At 37.9% G+C, this 22,386-nt stretch overlaps 1 protein-coding gene across 8 annotated transcripts in view; it reads right to left on the bottom strand.

The window, feature by feature from the left end:
• Positions 1–2,056: 2,056 nt before the first annotated feature.
• Positions 2,057–22,386, bottom strand: part of TTC7B (tetratricopeptide repeat domain 7B) — a 117,720-nt gene continuing 97,390 nt past the window's right edge. For all 8 annotated transcript variants that reach the window (XM_034418313.3, XM_034418315.3, XM_034418316.3 and 5 more), the window contains one exon: positions 2,057–3,122. In XM_034418313.3, the coding sequence (XP_034274204.2) occupies positions 2,901–3,122 (222 nt within the window). In that variant the 3' untranslated portion in view covers positions 2,057–2,900. The remainder of the gene's footprint in view (positions 3,123–22,386) is intronic.

Genomic DNA, 22,386 nt, shown 5'->3' with positions numbered 1-22,386 from the left:
TGCTCTGTCCTCTTCCCCCTGCTTCCAGTTTGAGGTACAGCATAATTAATATGCTGATGATATCCAGATGTACAGGTAGTCCTCTACTTAAAACAGTTCATTTAGTGACCATTAGAAGTTACAACGGCACTAAAAAAGTGACCTATGACCATTTTTCACACTTATGACCATTGCAGCATCTCTGATGTTAGGAATAAGACTATTACCTAACTTGTTGGGTTGGCAATATATAAACCATCTATGTATGTTTGCAGCGTATTGCAATTGTATTGTATAGCTTTAAGACTGCTGTATTGCATCATACTGTGTCCTGATTGGTTAGCTGTGTTGCCAATGTCCTTAAGAGGGAGCTAGAAACATGGTTTGTCTCTTTTTGCTGTTCTTGCTCTCTGATATCTCTGAATGTTACTGTTTGCAAATCCAGAAGAACTGTTTATTGTGAATGACTACGACGACTGGTAAGAAGACTTTGTTATTGGATTATCCCTGGACTGTCGTTTTGCTATCTCCTGCTTTATATGTGTATGACCTGGACTGGTTATTGGACTGTGCCTTACTATTTCCTGAAAGTAAACACAACTCAGTGTATCTGTGTGTTGACTGTGATTATTCGTACCTACTCTCAATCGCTTTCATGTGCACACCCTTGCTATTCAAGGGTTACTCTGCGAATTCCTTAACACCCATGGTCACATGATTTACATTGGGACGCTTAACAAGTGACTCACATTTATGATGGTTGCAGTGTCCCTGGGTCATGTGATCCCCTTTGGTGACTTTCTGATAAGCAAAGTCAGTGGGGAAGCCAGATTCACTTAACCACCGTGTTACTAATTTAACAACTGCAGTGATTCACTTAACGACCATGGCAAGGAAGGTCATAAAATGGGGCAAAACTCACTTAACAAATTTCCCACTTAGCAACATAAATTTTGCACTCAATTGTGGTCGTAAGTTGAGGACTACCTGTATATCACCACTGTAGGCTATAGGGGCTGTACTGAAGTCTTATCCTGGTGCCTGCAGGCTGCAAAGTCTCAGTGTGAGATAACAGGCTGAAGTTGACTCAAGCAATATGGAGTTGCTATTTATACATGGTTGTCTATCAATGGAGTGTTAGTCTGCATGGGCCTACATTAACTGTAAAGCAGCAGGTTCATGCTTAGGGAGACCTTCTGCATTCATGGCTCTTGTTCTAGAAGCAGGAGGAAGCTGAGACTAGAAGATTCTTTGCTGATATGCCAAAGGCAGCCTTCACTGATAAAGGAAGATCTGGATTCTAGCAGGATATAAATGCGAACAAAACAAATATAGAGCTATGGTGGCGCGGTGGTTAGAATGCAGTACTGCAGGCTACTTCTGCTGACTATTGGCTGCCTGCAATTTGGCAGCTTGAATCTCACCGGGCTCAAGGTTGACTCAGCCTTCCATCCTTCCGAGGTGGGTAAAATAAGGACCCAGATTGTTGGGGGCAATAGGCTGACTTTGTAAACTGCTTAAGAGAGAGCTGTAAAGCACTGTGAAGCAATATATAAGTCTAAGTGCTATTGCTAAGTGCTATTGCCATATACATTTCAGGCAGTGAGAGAACTCCAATTAATATTGCTGATACAAAATATCCCCCCAAAACGTGAGAAATGTACACTATGTATAAATACACATTATGTCGTGATAATATAGTTAGTGAGTAAATTAATAAACACTTAATCAATATTAAGAATATAACTATTAGAATACTGTATATATTATGGTAGTGCACATATAAAAATGATTCAAAGATGTGGCTTTAGCACTATTATTCATTAAAATATGGATCTTTTTTCAGGATTCCATGACAGAACCAAATGCAACTGCTTTAAGAATTTTATCAAAAGTATTTGGCTTTAATGATTTAATCAATTAATTAGCATTAATGCATAATAAATATATAATGTACTATTGTTTAATATACTTATGCACAATAGTAATTCAACTAAGATGCACGTAATTTGGCCATGTCATGAGTCAGTTCTAATTATTTTCATCCAGCTATCAAATAAAAATGACAAGCATTATATGCATTCAAAAATCATTTTATTATTAACATAATCTTTCCATTGAGCCAAGGTAGTGTATACTTCATAAGGAATGTCGGTAAATATTCTATTTTTAGCATCTTTTTTACATATTTCCATTGATAAATAAACTCTGGATTCACATAAAAAAGTTAAACTTAAATAACTAATATTTTCATTTCTTTTTTGTTTCAACAGGCATACGCTGGTAAAATATAAATATTCTTGTACACAACCTTTCTTCTAAATACAAGAAATAACGATTAGCTACACATCACAGCTATTAACAACTCAAAACATAACCTTTCAGCTGATTTGCTGGGCTGGACTACCATAGAAGATGGAACACAGCAAATTTCACATTTTGATTCTGAGCTCCAGAGAGGTTGAAAGCCATGAAGAAAACAGGTCTTTGACAGGCTTGGTTAAAAATAGGCTTGCTCTGCCACTGAATTTTAACTTGAATCTATTATCTATCACTGATTCTATTTAGAGTTTTTACATAACACTCTGATGTCACCTAACAAAATATGGCACAATATCCATTTGAACAATAAGCATCAGGTTTCGAAATGACTATGTGGCAAAAAATGTAGACAATACATACATGGTGGCTTAAAGTGTGCATGTGTGTTTATTTCCTTCTCTTTTCCCATTTTTCTTCACTGATTTAGATCCTATATTGCTTTCCCGCGTTGACACCCGACAGAAACGAGCAGATTGCCTGCAGTTGTATTTGTTACCTCTCAGGGTGAAGAGCTGCCCCTTGGAGTCAGAAGGAAAGATTAGCTCATAGGCGTCCTCACATTCTCAAGTTCAGCTGAAGCAGGATGAGCAGTCTGCCTTTCAAAGGATTCGAGGGATGATGGTGAAAGGGACAACAGGGCTACTGGCTTCAAGCTCCAGTGCCGTCAGGAAACATTCCGTGGCTGCATCATCATTACCCTGAGCTTGCAGAACCACCCCGAGGCCATTCCAAACCTCATGGGCTGTTGAGTTCACCTGGACAGCGTCCCGAAGGATCTTCTCGGCCAAGCTGTACCGGCCAAGCTGATGAAGAATTAGAGCCTAGAGGGAAAAAAAGGAAGTAGCATTAAAAACAACCGCAACCAAATCCTAATAGGAAAAAGAAGAGTATAATTATACCGAATACAACTGGTAAGTCCACGGCAATAAGGCTAGATAGCAGGAGGGCAACCATTTCCAATCTGATCCCCTTCAGCATAAGCAACTCATTTCGAATTCTTGAAATGTGAATTATTTATTTATTTTATATTTCATGTTTATTATTATTTTTATAAATAACTCAAGATGGCGAACATGCCTAATGCAACTTCCTTCTCCTATTTTCCCCACAAAAAATTCTTATGGGTGACTTGGGCTAAGAGAGAGTGACGGACCCAAAGTCACCTAGTTAGCTTTCTTGGCTAAGGTGGGACTAGAATTTATGACCTCCCAGTTTCTAGCCTTGTGCCTTAAACACTAGCCCAAACTGGCTCTCTTATATTATTGCTTTTATTAGTTTTTTTATTATTTATTTCATGATCTTCTATATTTCATGTATTTCCTGGCTTTACTCTATATTTAAGCATACTGTTAATGATACTATATAGTCCAAAAGGAATACTTCCAACAGTTTAATGGGCTTTCTGTTACAACATTTCAATTTCAAGAGCTCTAGTGGGTCAGGAGTTACAGGCAGAAAAGATAGGAGAAACAGCTTACTTTTGCAGTGTCACAAATATTTCCCATCTACTTCGCAAATAAGTGAAGTTAGTAACTTGCCGTATTTTTACCATACCAACTACTATATTGTAATAGGCTATGAGAATCACCTTGAGACACAGAAACTGGAAGAGCTGCATCCTCGATCCATAATGGCGAACCTATGGCACGTGTGCCAGAGGTGGCATGCAGCACCCTCTCTGACGGCATGCAAGCCGTCGCCCCAGTTCAGCTCTGCTGCGCATGTGCACGCACCTCCCACCGGCCAGCTGGTGTTTGGGGCTCTGCCGTGCATGCGCAGGGGGCAAGGCGCATGCGGGGGCACATATGCATGCACAGGGGTGCATGCGGAGGGCTGTGCGTGCATGCGTGGTGTATGTGGGGCACATGCACAGGGGCTATGCGCACATTGCATTTTGGGGGTTCGGGCGTGCATGCATTTGCGCACACGTGCTTTGGGCACTCAGTCTGGAAAAGGTTAGCTATCACTGGCCTATATAATGGTCAGAAAAAAAAATCTCAGCCCACAATAAGGAATGGGGGCAGGGAAAGCATCCCAGAGGAAACTCTTCCTACCTGTCTAGAAAATAAAGGCAAGGATGGGAGAAGTATTTTCAAACTTGCAAGTCTGATATCAGCCTTTCAGGAGTGATCCAGACAAGAAACCAAAGCCGGTACTAACTATTGTAGTACTAACTAAAAATAGTACTAACACTATTTTTATTGTAAATTTACAGTGACAAAATCTTCTGGTTGGGTGTTTCTGGTTTAAAGAAAAGTAACTCTCTGTAAAGATTTTTAGTTTTCTTATTTGTTTATCATATTTATACATCCACCCATCTCACAAATGTGTCTCTGGACAGTGTACAAATAACAATTAAAATAAATTAAAACAAATATAAAACAACAAATTAAACACAATTTAAACACAAATGCAGTGGTACTTCAGTTCTCATCCTTAATTGGTTCCAGGAGGCACGACAAGTACCAAAAATGATGAGTACCAAACAAATTTTCCCTATAAGCAATAATGTAGTGAGTCACATTGACAAGTTCTAGCTTGTGTGTTGAGTACTAAACAAATGATGAGTACTGGGACAAAATTTTCATGTCAAAATGTGTTGTGTACCAAATTTGATGAGTTTCAAAGCAGTTGAGTACCAAGGTACCACTGTATAAGATTGCGGGAAATAGACCAGCATGCTACACACAATATAACCATCTTGCAGGGTCCCTATTTCCCTGGGACCCTCAAGCCTGTCAAAAGCCATATTTTGAGGATTTCCTAAATGCCAATAGGGTCAGGGCAAACCTCATCTTGGGGGGAAATGAAGCAGTAGGAAATCATTACAAACTACAATAAAGTATTTCTTAGGAAGAATGTATGAAACTAGACATTAAGTACATTACAGGTTGGCAGTTACAACAGTCACAAGGTCACAGTAGGAAAGTACTCTTCACATACTCTTCTTCCATGACTGTCCCAATGTGCCTGCAAACTGTGTGAACAGGGCAGTCATATGATCAAATTAGATATGTGTTTTCTTCATCCGATTGAAATCTTGTAGGAATTCTGCACTACTCCATTCACAATCATGCCTCATGTTTATATCAACGGGGTGTAATGAATCTCTTGAACTTTGTGTGCAATGGAATGTATTGGGAAATAGAAAGCTCTGTTGCAGAAACAGAAATTAATTTGTTTTGGTTCAGCCTGAAAACCAATTATGGCAATTTGAGGCTCCAGTTTCCTTTTGTACAGCTCCCATTTGCTGCTCTGAACTGAGCACTAAACAATGACACAGCTTCTTGTTGCTGTGCAGAAAACATGCACACTGCAATGTAAGTCTAAAACAAACGTTGCACTGTTTTTTTTATAAAAGAAAGGAAAATCTCAAAAGTATCCCCCAAGAAAACATGATTTTGCATGTTTGTCTAATACAATATAGTCCTCACCCCTACCAAAAGTTAAGGGCAGTTCTTGGTGATAAACAGTTTGCAATCAATGGCTACAGGCTATTATAGGGACGGAGAACCTAGAGGTCCTCGAGATATTTTGGACTTCAACCATGAAACAACTATCAACATCTGCTCTGTAAAGAATAAGGATGGGGCATGGTTCTAATTTAGATTGGTCCTTGTGATCACACTTCCTGGTTGTCAAAGGCTTGAAAGAGACACAGATGATCTTGTAAGAAATTTTATGACAGTGAGAACAGTTCATCAGTTGAATGGCTTGCCTCCTGAAATTGTGGATGCTCCATTGCTGGAGATTTTCAAGAAGAGATTAGATAATCATTCGGTATAAGGTCTCCTGCTCAAGCAGCAATTTGGACTAACAGGCCTGCAAGATCCCTTCCAACCCTATGATTCTATAATTCTAAGGGTAACTCACATGGTGATTTAAAATAATCAAATGCTGCATTCTTTTAACTTGCCATTCTTAATAATTCATTAGAGGTTTGGAATGGCTGATTTGTAATCTTCAAGACTCCATGTTAATCCCACATATCATTTATGTTAAAAGTCATAATCCTGACTTACACTTCTAATGTTTTCAACTTTACATATCACTTATGATCATAAATACAAAGCAGTATTCAAAAAAAAAAAAACTTTAAGGAGCTTTAGGTAGACATGTATACTCCCTTACCTCCAAATACCAGTTCATGTGGAGGCATAAACAGGAAGACACATATTCACATAAAAATGGAAATGTTTCAAACCATAACTTTAAAGGTTTCCCTTTTATGTCTGCCAAAAACAAGGATCTAACCTTTTACAGCAGGCTACTTTTGGCTCAATAATACTACACATCCCTTATCCTTCCAGACCTTGAACAGAACAGTAATCCTTGTCCTCCAGCTATCCTTTCACAATTCAAAACTAAGCTCCCTTGCTGCTTGCCAAACCAGCTCCTAGGTATTCCCTTTCACAGCAGCAAAATCTCCCGGGTAAACAGACGACCCATTCTTTGGTGGGCTGCTAGGAAAACATGTGGGGAAGCTTCTTCAACACAATAGCCTTCAACAAACCCTTCTAAATAGCTGTTTGCTGAGCTGCAGGTAAGTACAGCAACCTCTGCTTTGAATCATTGTAGCTAAGAGTCTGCCCAGTCAAACCAGAATTATATATGGCTCTATTGTCCATTGAATCCATTGAAGCAGACAGAATATTGTTTGCACACAACATATGTGTTCTCTATGCTCTTCTGTTTACTTAGCATGCCTATTCTTGCCTTTTTATCTACAATGCAGCCTCTAGTACACTGCATACATTCAGCTGTGTAAACGCATGGGATGGTTAATTTTCCATTCCTCTCCCCGCACTTCCCCCCCCCCAACGAATCTCCAAGGCAGTGAATTGCTGTTCCCTTATTAGTAAGAAGCAACATTTGTTTCGGAGGGGAAATGCTCTTTAGCTTGGTAACACGAGTTTTAAAATGTCAACCTTAATGTTGTTGCTTATTGAACTTTCTCCTGCTCCAAAAGGGTAATGAATGTGGGAAATAAATCAAGACAATTTTGGGCATTCCTAGGAGAAAAGTGATTGCTTGAAGGAAAATGAAAATCTACTTCAGAAACCTATCTACAACTTCAAATAAAATTAACATGCTTCCAGAATGCTTCTCTCTCTCCCCCACCCAACACACACCACATGAATTCCTATTCAGCTAAAATTTCTACTCATGTCAAATCAAGTGTCAGTTTAGAAAGACCTGAAAGACCTAATCAGGCGACAGCAAAGAGAATGTATGGAGGCAAAATGTTGAGACTACGTGTCATTCTAAGGCTTCCACTCCAATCCTTGGTTAAGTGAAATTTTGAGGCCAGGGGATAACTGCACATGTGGTTAAATGCAGTTCAAAGTTATGACAGCTCTAAATGAGCAGTGGTGAGGATCAGTTTTCATAATTTAGCCATCCCGGCAACCCTGTGATGACATGATCGTGATCTGGGTGTTTGGTAACCAGTTCCTGTTTATAATGGTTGCAGCGTTTCACGGTCACAATTGTGATTCGCAACCTTTCCTGTTGGCTACCTGTAAGCAATGGGAAAGCCATCAGGAAAGGTCCTTCTTTTTTCCCATCCTACTGGTTACGTGACTTAAAAAAAGAGCCATGAGAAGTCATGCCTACTCTTCATTCTCATCTTTTGCTTTTGTTGTGATGAATTATGGGTGGAATAGACCTGTAATGTTCCTTAAAGATAGAAGATGGCCTTTTTCACATGGTTTGTTTGTGCCATCAAGTTGTTTTTGATTCCTAACAACCACATAGCTAGATCTTCTCCATGAGGATGTATCCCTAACCTATTCTTTTAAGTTTTCCCAATAGTGTACTCATCACACTGTAATTGAGTCTATCCATGTTGCTGGTTGTCTTCTTCTTCTCTTTCTTTCCACCTTTCCCATCATTAGATTCTTTTCCACAGAGCTGGATTTTTGCTTGATGTGTCTGAAGTGTCATTTGTGCCTCAAGTGAGAACTGGGTTGATTTATTTGATGATTCAGTGGTTTGATTTCTTGGCTGCCATGGTATACTCAAAAGCAAAACTCAAAGGTGTCAATGCTTTTCCTATTTTGCTTTTTTATTTTCTTTGTAATAATTTTATTAAAGATTAGAAATACAAAGATTTTTTTTTTAAATTAAGAAAAATTAAAAAGCAAAAAAAAAAAAAAAAAAAAGCCAACAAAAAAACCCCCCACTGTAGAGTAAAAGAAAAAAAAAGATAAAAGAAATGACACCCTCTGTTTTCCAGATATTATAAATAACAGTATCTTCCCTAGTATCTCTTGTCAATAAACAAATTGTAAAAACTTGTCATTCAGTCCTAACTGGCATTTTAAAATCTATAATTATTTATAGATGTTGTTGTAATACTGCTTCTTGTCTCTTCTAATAATTCTCTGAAATTCTTTGTTAAGTTGCTGTCTGAGATATTTGTCTTTCTTGTGTTCTCTTCTTGGCAATTTCCATCTTGTTTGCTTTCTTTTTCTTCCTTTTCATCAGTCTCTTTTCACATTCATCCTTAACGACGTCTTTAAATCCATTTCATAATTCCTCTGGTTCTCTATCAATGAAGGTCAGGACTTGCTATATACCCTTCTAATTTTAAAAGCAATAATGTTTCTTCTGTTTTTGTCTTCAGTAATAAAACAATTTGATCTTCTGACTGAAAGTATCTCATCCCAGTCCATCTCAATTTGCTGATGCCTAAGATTGCTAATTTGTAGTTGTTTCATTTAATCTTACTATGTTGAGCTTTTGTGTGTTTGTAATTAGGTTCACTTTCCTACTGTAATTCTATTTTTGCAGCTTTGGATTTTCTTCTCCTGTATAGCAACTAGATGTCCCAAAGGCTTTAATCTAGTCACATCATAAACACCATTAGTACTTAGAAAGATCCTCAGTGCTTCCTCAGTAGTATGTTGAGTGCCATCGACCTGAGAGGCCCACTATCCAGCATCGTATCGTCGATCATTTTTTGATTTCCATATAAGGTCTCCAATTGCTAGTCCAGACCACACTATTGTAAAGTGAAAATGCTTTAAGAATGATCAGTCTTTATAATTAATGACATCTCATTCAGGCTACCCCTTCTTTCTCCACCATTTATCTGGGATTTTTTGGGGGGCGGATGTGTGGTTGTTGTTAAAACAGAATAGAAGCAGAAAATGTGAAGGGATTCATCCATCCTATTCATCTATCTTTCAAATGTACCTGTTTTTTTAGCATGCCATTATGTTACAACCCTGCAGGGAAAGTAAACAAACCTCTTGTACTATAATGTCTTCCCAGACTTTCCTTCTTCAGCCAAAAGCAGTTGAACCTAAAATGATTAGAGAGGAGGAAGTAAAGGAATCAAGCAAATTAGTCAAGAATATACTACGGCTTCCAAATCTGGGCTACAAAAAGTTCTGTATCTCTCTGCTTCCATCTAATGGTCAGCTGGGTTTTGCTTGCTGACAACTGGTAGATGTCTTTCTATTATAACTGTGACAGGAGAAAAGAAGAGCAACTTAAATTACACTGTTCTCCACAGGATCACCTGTAATGTGCCTCAGCAATGAAACCAGACAGAATTTAATGTGGGGTAGTTTCAAATCAGAAATTGGCAAACTCTCTGCCATCCTTTCTCCTTCTACCAAATGACACTGATCAGGGGCAAAACCAGCTACCAATCACTTTGCTGAATGGATGATGAGGTGGATGAATTTGAGAGACAAAAATTTGATGTTCATTATTTATTTATTTATTTATTTATTTTTAAATTTGTATACCGCCCTTCTCCCTGAGGACTCAGGGCGGTGAACAGCCAAGTAAAAACATAAACTACAAACATTAAAATACAATTAAAAAGATATATATAAATTTGGCCCCATGATTAATAACAATAACAGACAATTAAAAACATTAACAGACAATTAAAAACATTTTAAAAAGTGTTAGGCCAGCCCGGCTTGCTGGAAAAAGAAGGTTTTAAGGGCACGGCGGAAGGCACCGAGGTCCTGGATTCTCCTTATCTATGGGGGCAGCTGATTCCAGAGGGTAGGTGCCCCCACAGAGAAGGCCCTCCCCCTGGGGGTCACCAGCCTACATTGTTTGGCTGATGGCACCCCGAGGAGGCCCTCTCTGTGGGAGCGCACAGGTCGATGGGAGGCCGTCGGTGGCAGAAGATAACTAGGTCCTATGCCATGGAGCGCTTTAAAGGTGATAACCAACACCTTGAAGCGCACCCGGAAGACCACTGGGAGCCAGTGCAGCACACGCACTAATTTAATCTTAATTTTTATTATTTACCTTACACTTCTATTATATAACTTCTATATCTTACATGCTGCCATCTAAAGGTTGACCAGTTACTGCACAGTCCGATCGGATTAGAATTCTCACCAGCAGTAATCTAGAGGATTTCGACTTGGCCGAAATTGTTTCATAGGACTATCAATCTTCTAGGAAAGCAACACATTGACAGAGAAATAGGAGATTCATAAGCCTATGTCAAACAATGTTTGATAAGCCACCTGGGAAAGCCAAGGAAAATCCTCAAATCCATAAAAAAGCGAAAGTTAGAATATTTTGGACATTTGACGCAACACCCAGAAAAATATGGCATACTTCACTTAATCCTCCAAGGAAAGATTGAAGGCAAATGAGGTCCAGGCAGAAGAACATCATGGATTCAAAATCTAAGGGACTGGTTTGGACAAAACTCAACAACACTTTTTCGTGCGTCTGTTGATAAAAATAGGATCGCCAACATGATCGCCAACGTCCGATGACAGATATGGCACAACAAGATGTCAAACAATTCTCCCTTAAAAGAAAGCTGCCTTGGGATACTGGTTGGAGATACAAAATCACAAAGCTCAAACCAGAGTTTTCAATGCTATTGTATATTTGGAATGTTATTTCTTTTTTTCCCCTTTATGAAACCAATTTTCCTCCTGGTGGGGGAAGGCAAAGTGCCTCATAATAAATATGGGATGCAGCTGAGAAATGGCTGTTCCTGAATGTGTCACCTCTAAGTTCATCTTTTCTTTTTTGGAAGAAGGAAAGTGTAACTTGCAAATTGGAATAAATAAGTTGGCTTTAAGCTGCCTTAGTAGCACACAGAACATTATTTTATTTTATTTATTTATTTAATTTGATTTATATGCCGCCCTTCTCCGGAGACTCAGGGCGGCTTACAGTGCGTTAAGCAATAAGCAATAGCCTTCATACTTTTGTATATTTATACAAAGTCAGCTTATTGCCCCCACAAACTGGGTCCTCATTTAACCTACCTTAGAAAGGATGGAAGGCTGAGTCAACCTTGAGCCTTGGAGAGATTCGAACCAGCAGTAAATTGCAGGCAGCTGTGTTAATAACAGGGTGCTTTAAACCACTGTAGTACCAAGGCTCTGTTAGATGGACATCATGATGATGTGTCCCTCAAAAATAGTAAACTGATTTTCTTCCTCAGTAAACTGAACATGAGGATAAGCTCTTACTGTTAGAAGCATCTGAAAATGAATTAGTATTTGAAAATTCACATGGGTTTTCAATAGCTACTCTGAGAACCGGTTGAGGGCAAGAGTGAAGTGAATTAGGAACCTTGAATGCTTCAATTCCATGGAGGATGGAAGTGAGATGACTGAGAACGAACTAGTGAGAAACAGGTTGCAGAAAATATTAATTAATTCTGACATTACAGAAGGACTGCCATCCAATAGGAAATAAATATTTGCAAATGATAGGATATTTGGTTTTACGAATGGGATCGATTGTAGGTTTTTTTCCAAATTTAAAAATCCTAAGAAAAGACTAAATTGCATTTTTAATAGTTTGAGAACTATGCTGTACACAATCATGCGACAGTGAGTTGGGCAGCATATAAATTTAATAAATAAAATAATAATAAATATAGTGTACAACTCTGAGTGTACAAGAAGGCATTTTGTTGCCACTCAAGTGGAAAGGATTTTTCAGCAAATGTCTCTTGGTTTACCTTGGTCTACATTCCTGCAAACAGATTTTGACAGAAATTAGGACCAATGTATCCAATAATCACACCATCCAGTAAACAAAAGAGGGCAGGGCAAAATAATTGCTATACATTTAAGGAATAGGTACCAGGTGCTTACTTAATGCTTCTTTTTCTCTGCTTTTCCTTTTTTTTCAGCTGGTAATAATTGGCAAATACTGGTAGCTGTTTCCTTTGACTGCTCGTCTGACTACTACGATTAAAATGGTCTATCTCATGAAGATCATGATGTGACTGTATTACTGTATATTAATCACATTTATGGATATTTATAGGGTCTGGAAATTGAAATCTTCAGGTTTAGTCCTGAAAATAATCCCAGTTTTTGTTTAGTGACAAAATTTTATCAATTCAAGGTATATAATTACAAAGAATTCATTTTTGTCCCCTGCAGCCCTATCTTGCTAAGCTGCAAACTGATTTTTATACTTGGGGATGCTTATAAATCACAATTCAGAGAGATTATGCTATAATAAAAATGATGTGTGCATGTAATTTGCTTTGCTGATATTTTATGTTCCTATGCTAAAAGGCCTATTTGCTTATTGACCTAAGTTCTATTTCTGTTCAAATCATAACATTTCCCTCAATGTAGTTACTTCCACCTACACAACTCAGCTGCATGAGGACTGATTCATACATGCTTTAAAACACATCTCTGCAATTATCAGAAGTAGAAAACAGAAACTAGCTCCACCAAATGTCAACATTTAAAGTCCAGGTGTTCAATGAAGCTTATGTGAACTGCAACCTATCATACTTCCAAGGGCTACAAACTATCATACTTTCAAGGCTTTTATCCCTTCTGTTCTGTACAAAACTAAAAATTGCAGCCACATAGTTGGCTTTAAGTCATAGTTTATTTTCCTGGTATAGCAGCAAGCTGCTGCCATTGCTAAAAGTCCTAAAAAAAGGCTGGATTAGTTTACCTAACTAGTATGCCATAGAATGAAATTATAGATTTATAAAAGGTTTTTGCATGTCTATTTCAAGAAGCTGACTGGTGCAATGATTCTGTAACTTGTGTGGGAAAAGTAAGCTGATGACAGAAATTAAGCTCTTTTGCATACTAAGGGTAAGATTCAATGTGCATATACATATTTATGTAGAACAGCATATGGGAATGCATGTCCATCTGAGTATCTGGCAAATTTGTGTATGTTAATGGAAAACACTGGCAGGGGCTGAGGGAGATTCAGAAAATAACAGAACAGAGGTGAAAGGGACCATGGAGATCTTCTAGTCCAACACCCTGCACAAGCAGAGGACCTTATAACGTTCCAGACAAGTAGCTGTCCAATCTCTTCTTAAAAGCCTCGTGATGGACAATCCAGTTTCTGGGGACACGCTGTTCCACTAGTTAATTATTCTCACTGTTAGAAAATTTATTCTTAGTTCTAGGTTGCTTCTCTCCCTGATTAGTTTCAATCCATTGTTTCTTGTCTTGTCTTCTGGTGGTTTGGAAAATAGGTTGACCTTTTCTTCTGTGTGGCAACCCCTCAGATATTGGAACACTGCTATCATGTCACGAGACTAGACAAAAGATACTGAATTCCAATACGACATGGTCATTCTCCTCCAAAGTTCCAGCAACAACTCCCTCTTTCACTTCTTCTCTATTAGTTAGAACCAGGTCCAGTATAGCTGTCCCTCTAGTTCCCTCCTCTACCTTTTGGATGGCAAAGTTGTCAGCAGGTTGGTCAGGAACCTGTTCGATCTTCCACTTGATGCAGAGTTTGTCTCCTAGTTGATGTCAGGGTAGAAAGAAAAATATTCTTTTGCTTATATTAATTTGTTTTACTTGGGCATATTTTGTTTGGGGGACAGCTGTAGTTAGTCCAAGTTGGGATTCTCATAAATATATAGAACCCTAAAAATTTAGATAAAACGTTTGAATTGCATATTGAGCAAACCCAAAATTTTTAATAGTCATCTGTTGAGTAAATCTAGTGGTCTGAACAATATATAACATTAAGCTGTAGTAGATGAGCTTACATACTAAACAAAGGCAAAACTAAGTAAACCACATATACATACTGTATGCAAGGCCACACATAATTTTGTCAGTAGAGCTACAAGATAGAGATACATATGTAGATTTGTTATCAGTGTCTGTATCTACTGTATTAAACAAGCAATTCTTCCACAACAAGTGGAAGAATTTTGGCTAATACTTCCACTTTGAAATAATTATTAAATGTATCTTCTCAGATAAGATCAAGTGCTTGAATCTCATAATTAATTGTAAATACATATATTGTATTCACTGTATTCACATAATTCACTGTAGAAACATATAAACTCAGAGTCACTTGGGTAGTGAAAACATATACATATAATAAATAAATAAATATTAGTTGCAAACATATACTATATAAAGTAGCATCTCTGAAAATTATTTCTACAATTCATGAAAGTATGCGTTCTGTAAAATACTGACTGAAAAAAACTCGCTAATAAATACAATAATTTCATGATAGATATGAGTGACACAATTAAAAGAAATTCATATTACATGGAAGTTATTTTCCTTCCTTTTTGTTTATTTGTTATCAGTTAATAGAGAACGACAAAGCTTTTCACATAAGAAAGAAAAATGAAACATATAGATAGTGGACAGGCATTTCTAGTTTAGTAATAATTATGAAAAAGAAATTAGGAGACAGTGAGTCATAGCATTAAAGTTGGCTAGGTGGCATGGGGCCGGTTTCTCTTTCTCAACCCAACCCAACCCACCTCACAGGGTTGTTATTGTGGAGAAAACAGGAGGAGTGTGCATTATGTACTCAAACCTTGGGACGTGAAAAGTAAGGGTAGGATATAATCTAATCAATAAATGCTGTATTGGTCTTGAATACTGTGCCCAATTCTGAGCACCAAGATATAAAAAAACCCTGGAATAAGTGTGAAGAAGAAGAGGAGTCCCGAAATTCCTATGAAGGAGATGAAGGGATCAGAAAGATTTAGCTTTGAGGAAATGACAATACTTCAAATACCTGAAAAGTTCACATGGAAAATCAAGACCTGCTCCTCCTCTATTCAAGGTGCACAATAATGGATTGAAATGACAGGGAGAGAGATTTCAACTGAAGCATTAGAAAAAGCTTCCTAACTATAAGACCAATTAACTGCGGAGACTGTAAGAAGCTCTTCACTGGATATATTCCACCAGAAGCCAGAGAGCCATCTGTTTGGGTGACTTTAATTCATACACTTATAATGAGCTGGGGGTAAACTTGATGGTTTAAATGGCCTGCAATTCTAAGATACTATGACTGGATTTGCACTTCAAATAATGGCAAATGACCTGGATTAGGAAAGCACTTTAATACAATCAAATGCAGTGAAGCAAGGTGAGTGAATGGTGAGAGGTTTTTCCCTTTTCCACTTCTTTTATGTAAGAAAATGGATTCTTTCAAGTTATATATGAATTATGACGACAAATAGATAAAATATATGGGTCTGCTTACCAGGCCCGCTTAAGAATTACTGCATTGATTCCAAGCCTGTTCCCAATCTGTTCCATTAGGTGGACTACAATAATGTAACTGAAAATTATCTACCGTATGGATCGCCACATTAGCTAAGGTCAGCAACATGAGGTCTAGGATGCCATAGCAAATGTGATTTTAACATGCTGACTGCAAAATCCCCGTATTTCATTTTTTAAAAAAGTTTTAAAATAAAAAATGCCTCTAATATCTTAAGACTTTGAATGAAGAGGATCAGTATCTTCTGAGATTTTCCACTGTAGATTATTTGTAATATCCTTCTGAATTATGAGTGATCTGCCAGTTGACAGCTACTGCTACAATTAACAGAATAACTCATTACATGGCAATTTACATTTTAAGTAATAATGTTCATGCTTTGAGATTGGAAGAATGGGAGCAAAAATGTGACAGATGTAAAAGAAACTGATCTTCCTAGATCAAACAGACGAATGATGTCTCCACATAATTTTTCTGTCATACAGTTCTATTCGCTTTTTACTTCCTGCTTCCTTATTTAGTGCTCAAAAATACTTAAACAATAATTTATTTCACAGGTACTTACAGCTCCAACTCATTAGCTCTATAAAAACAAAGTTAGCTACTGTATTTATCTTTTGTTGTTCAACTATGTTTATGTATATCATGCTACACTAATTCTTAGAGTGAGCCATTCATGAATCAAAAAGTGCCTAACTCAGACATGTTTGTCTACTTCAATTTAGTGCAATTTATAAATTGGTATCAGGTAGTGTTTAAAGCGAGCCAAAATTCAGTTAGTGCAACATTGGGATTTTAAACACTAATTGTTGCTTGTGCAAAATGGAAGGTTCCATTTGAGGAAAACTCAAAAAAGAAGAGGCTTATTTTGAAGAACTGCAGCAGAATACAGGAGATTGCAGATATACTTTGGATATGGATTTGTCCTCTTATACTGTCATAAAGCACTTCATTAATAAACATACAAAAACTTAATTGCCTATTTCCATCGAGCTGGAACCAATTACCCTATTTTCCATAAACATATCACTTTGAATAGTGCAAATTTGAACAATGCAGCCATTTTGTGAGATTAATTAACTGCACTAATCAAGACTTACACACGCACACACAGTCATATATGAGTGAGTGGTTATATAAATTTGAAGAAATAGTTTAAAAAACAAAACAAAACATACATTACTGAAGAATAAAAAGCTACAAGCAGGTAACTTTTTCCTACCAGCCTATTGTGGGGCAACCTTTCCAGGAAGTGGAAAGCTGATTAAAAGTGCAGAAGTCCCTTTACATAAACAGAAGTTCGCTATCAAGAATACTGGATTGTGCTTTTAACTGTAAACATATAGTCAGAATCTTTGCCAATCTTCAGAAGGACACCAAGGAACTGTTGCAGGTCCCATCTATTAGGGATGTACATTAATGGAACCATGAAAAAAGGCCTTCCTGGTGGTGGTCTCTTCCCTGGATGAACCTTGCTGCATTTCAGAAAGGCCCTGGAGATGGTCTGGGGTTTTGTCAGTGGTCTGGGGACTCCAAATGAAGGTGGAGCCAATCAAGTGGTTTTACTGTGTTGCTGCTGCCGTGGGAATAGGGTTTTATGGTTTTTATGTTGTGAATTTTAATGTCATAAGCCTCCCAGGGTCAACTTTATGTGAGTTGGGAGGGGATATAAATTTGTTCAATGAATCAACTTGCATTATAGAGTCAAGGTGTAGGTATCAGAAGAATTAAACAAACTAATTATTTCATCCAATTTTGGATTTTGGCTGACATATAATATTGTAAAGATGGTAGCATGCTGTAGCATAGCACAAGACATAGGATAAAGATTTTACAAGGCTATCCAAATATTGCAATTGCATTCATAACAAAAGTTCAGAATGCAGCATAAGAAAATTATAAACTTTTTGAAAAGTACCACTAATGCTGTTCCTATTTATGATAAAAATAGCATCATTATCTATACTTATAAACTGTGATTACATAATTAATCCCAGATGACTAAAACTGCTTCATCAAATGATTGTATGTAACATTAAAAATGTTAAAAAGTTAAATTTGAAATGCGAAGACTGGTGCTGATATAATGAAGAAAGTATTTGCATTAAGCCACCCCAAGTCACTGTACCAGTGAGACAAACAACATAAAATGTAATAAATAAATAATAAATAAATAAATAAAATAAAAGTTAAGCATTTTTTGTATTATGTGGAATTGGTTAGATTTTTTAAATCTCTTTTTTTAGACAGCACACATCATTTAATATACTCATTATAAAACATCAAAAGTGAATTGTAATCCATAACAGAAATCAGGTAAACCTCAATAAGAGCCATTTAAGATGAGCTGACACAAAATAATATCAAATTAGAGTGAGTGGCTTTGTATTCTGAATGGCAATTATTCAATTAATTCAATATAATCCAAATAATCCAATTAATCGTTGTCCTACTTTCTATGTTATTTCATTAGTGCTGTTAATCATTTTTCATATACAGGAACAGATCAGCATAAAATTGCTTCTGTTCAAATGACCATGAAACTGATCAGCAATGCAAAATGGTTTTTCCAAAGATAACATATAATGGACACAATAAATGGAAAGGTAAATTACATGACTTGCCATGTAGCATTTTAGATTTAGGGACCATTAAAAAAAACACTACTTCCCAGATGATGGGAATCTTTTTGATTAAAAGAAGATAATAAATTCATGGTATTAGTTGAGCACTGTTGAGAAAAAGAACAGTGGGCATTAATAAGAAAGATGTTTTTATTTAGAGCAAACACCTTATCACTAAGTTAAGGGATCTGCAATGCACATTGTGTCTCCAGGTAGTTCCCCCCTCATTTTTAGATTGCTTACTTTTAACTACTGCTATTTAAAATAAGAATTGAATCATTCGTTATATAGAGAATCCAAATCTTATCAGACAAATGTGATAAACTGTATCTGTATTTACTTTAGAATGTTAAAGATTTGAGTGATTTATGTATCTATACATTCACAGGTAACATACAAACATAACCAGAGATGAAAGCTAAGTGTTACAAATTTATGCAGGTAGTCCTTGATTTACAACCATTCATTTAGTGACCATTTAAAGTTAACGGCACTGAAAAAGATGATTTATCATCATTTTTCAAACTTACGATTATTACAGCATCCCCACAGCCACATGATCAAAATTTGGGCACTTGGCAACTGGCATGTACTTATAATAGTGGCAGTGTCCCACTGCCACTATTATAAGGGTCATGTGATAACCTTTTGTGACGTTTTGACAAGCAAAATCAATGGGCAATCTAGATTTACTTAACAACCATGTGTAATTCACTTAACAACATAATTTTTCGGCTCAGTTGTGGTTGTAAATCGACGACTACTTGTACTGCATTTTCAACAGGATGGCATGCACAACTGAAAATAATTACTATGCTATTCTCAGTGAAGCAGCTTTAGATTTGATCCCAAATTCACTGAACATCATTTGGATGGTCAAGACAAGAAACTCTACTGGGTTGGAATTGTTCAGTCATTAATTCTTTTCAGCAGACTAAGAATATTGACTCAGATATTAATAAATGAAACGGACCTTGTGTATGCTTCACCCTTGCTCTTCTTCCCATATAAACCAGTTACTTAGGAAAGAGAAATTGACAAAGTGGGGAAGGATAATGAAAATGTCTCTTTATAACAGAAGTCATAAATACGAAAGGCAGTGAACTAAAAAAATGTGGTTAAAAACAGACTGTATCTGCTAAAAATTGACAAATATCCCTAACCAATCAAGATTTATTTATTTATTTTATTTATTTATTTATTTAATTTGATTTGTATGCCGCCCTATCTCCATGGGACTCAGAGCGGCTCACAACAATTAAAAAATACAATCCCAATCCAATAAAAACATGTTAAAAATACATATTAAACCCATAAAACACATTAAAAATAATCAAAACCCCATCAGTCCAGGCTGGGCAATTTGAACAGCCATGTTTTTAGTTCGCGGCAGAAAGTGCGAAGGTCAGGGGCCAACCGGAGCCCCAGGGGGAGTTGATTCCAAAGGGTGGGTGCGCCCACAGAGAAAGCTCTACCTCTGGGGGTCGCCAGCGGACATTGTCTAGCCGAAGGCACCCTGAGTAGGCCCTCCCTGTGAGAATGCACCGGGCGATGGGAAGCTGTTGCTGGTTGCAGATGGTCTGACAGATATCCTGGGCCTAAGCCATGTAGGGCTTTATAGGTCATCACCAGCACCTTGAATCTCACCCGGAGGGCAACTGGCAACCAATGCAAGTCGCGCAGGAGAGGTGTAACATGGGAGTATCGGGACCCTCCCATCACAACCCGCACGGCCGCATTCTGTACCAGCTGAAGCCTCCAAGTGGTCCTCAAGGGCAGCCCCAAATAGAGAGCATTGCAGTAGTCAATACGGGAGGTGACCAGTGCATGAGTAACTGTGCATAGGGCATCCTGGTCCAAATAGGGGCGCACTGGCGCACCTGGGCAAACGCCCCCCTGGTCATGGTTGTTATATGATCTTCTAAGCTCAACCATGAGTCCAGGAGGACACCCAAGTTGTGTGCCCTGTCTACAGGGGGTAACACCTCGCCCCCTATAGCCAAAGATGGAACCTCTCGATTGGACCGGGATGCCGGTATCCACAGCCATTCGGTCTTGGCAGGGTTGAGCCAAAGCCTGTTCCTCCCCATCCAGACCCGTAGCGCTTCCAGGCACCGGGACATCACGTCGAGGGCATCACTGGGCTGGTTCGGGGTGGATATAAAAAGCTGGGTATCATCGGCATACTGATGATACCTCACCCCGAAACCACGGATGATCTCTCCCAGCGGCTTCATATAAATGTTTTTTTTAAAAAAATTGATTTATATGCTGCCCTTCTCCGGAGACTCAGGGCGGCTTTACAATGTGCTCAGCAATAGCCTTCATCCTTTTGTATATTTATACAAAGTCAGCTTATTGCCCCCACAACTGGGTCCTCAATTTACCTACCTTAGAAAGGATGGAAGGCTGAGTCAACCTTGAGCCTTGGCGAGATTCGAACCTACAGTAATTGCAGGCAGCTGGTCTTAATAATCAGCTTAATAACAGGGTGCCTTAGACCACTGTACTACCAAGGCTTTTTTGAACAGAAGAGGCGTGGTTAATTAACACAAGAGGTGTGGTTAATTAAATTTCTTCCTTTTATCCAAAGTTGCTCTAAAACTGTTTATTAAATCTTGTGCTACTGCCAAAACAAAATGATTTCTCAATTGCATAAAATCTCCCATGCTCTGTCTGATCAGCATTTCCTAAGAGCACCACTGACTTAGCAAATTAACTCCCTGTATCTGTTGTTTTCCATCACCACCAGTAATCTGTCCATCTAAGATATGGAGTCCTAAACCAAAGATTTTTATATTTATGATAAAATAAAACAATGTCTTTGTCTGCATTAGTGAACTGATTTCATTACTTCGTTGCGACCCTGAAAATTTAATTTCTGATTCATTAGTAAATGTGTGAATTTGGTAAATATGGTAACATACTTTGAAGCTTTCTATTTGTTAAATCAAGCACAGGAAATGAAGAGTCCAACAAATTATTGAGCGAGCTAGTAGATCACAGGTTTCAAAAAAACATGGAGGCAGCCAAGTGAAAACAAGAGCAAGGACCTTTGACCTGTTTGAAGATACATTTTTGCCCAAGTGAGATTAATTGCATTTATTCAATGTATTATCAATTAAAATCATCACTTTTAATTACTACTGCAGAAGCAGTATACCTTCTCCTCCCCCCCCACCCAGACTAACAGCAGCCCAGGAGCCCCAAGGCATGTTTTCAGTGAAAAGGATAAGTTTATTCAAATAGACCAGTGATTCCCAACGTGGGGCCCACGGCCCACAGGGGGGCAATTTGATTTTTAATAGGGGCAATTTGAAAATATGTGGTATCTAGAGTCTAGACCTTAGCAACACTTTTTAATATATGCATAGACAAGACTCGAAGAATTATATGTCACGGGGGGGGGGCATCAGGATTTTAGAGATGCTTAGATGGGGCATGGCCAAAAAAAGGTTGGGAACCACCGAAATAGACAGAGAAATATGATATTCACCACAGGCCACAATAAAATATTCTACTTAACGTTATACTAGGAACTACCTACAGGATAGGTATTGATTATATAAACAATGAATGAAAGACACATTAGCATCCATTTTAATAAATTGGGAAAGCAACAGTTTTGGAATAAAACATGTTATGTGAAAATTTTGGGGGTTCTTTTGTGCATTTGTGTCAGCGCTGATTCCTGACGACTGCCTAGACAAGTCAGTTGTCAGAAAACAAAGCAGTTTGCTTGGGAAAAGTTTTGGTGATGGTTCGCCATTGCCTTCTTCCTAGGGCTGAAAGTGAGGGACTGGCTCAAGATCACCCATCCGACTCCATGTCTAAGGCAGGATAAAACTCATGGTCTTCCACTTTTTAGCCTAGGGCCTTAATCTCTACACCAAACTGCCTCTTAAGTGAAATATAAGAACTTCTTGTCCATTTCTTGCTAAAGGCATTAAGCATTTCTACAGAA

The sequence above is a fragment of the Pantherophis guttatus genome, chromosome 1, assembly GCF_059756535.1.
Source record: "Pantherophis guttatus breed Tessera chromosome 1, ASM5975653v1, whole genome shotgun sequence".
NCBI classification, from domain to species: Eukaryota; Metazoa; Chordata; class Lepidosauria; order Squamata; family Colubridae; genus Pantherophis; species Pantherophis guttatus.
This window is presented reverse-complemented; position numbering and strand designations above follow the sequence as displayed.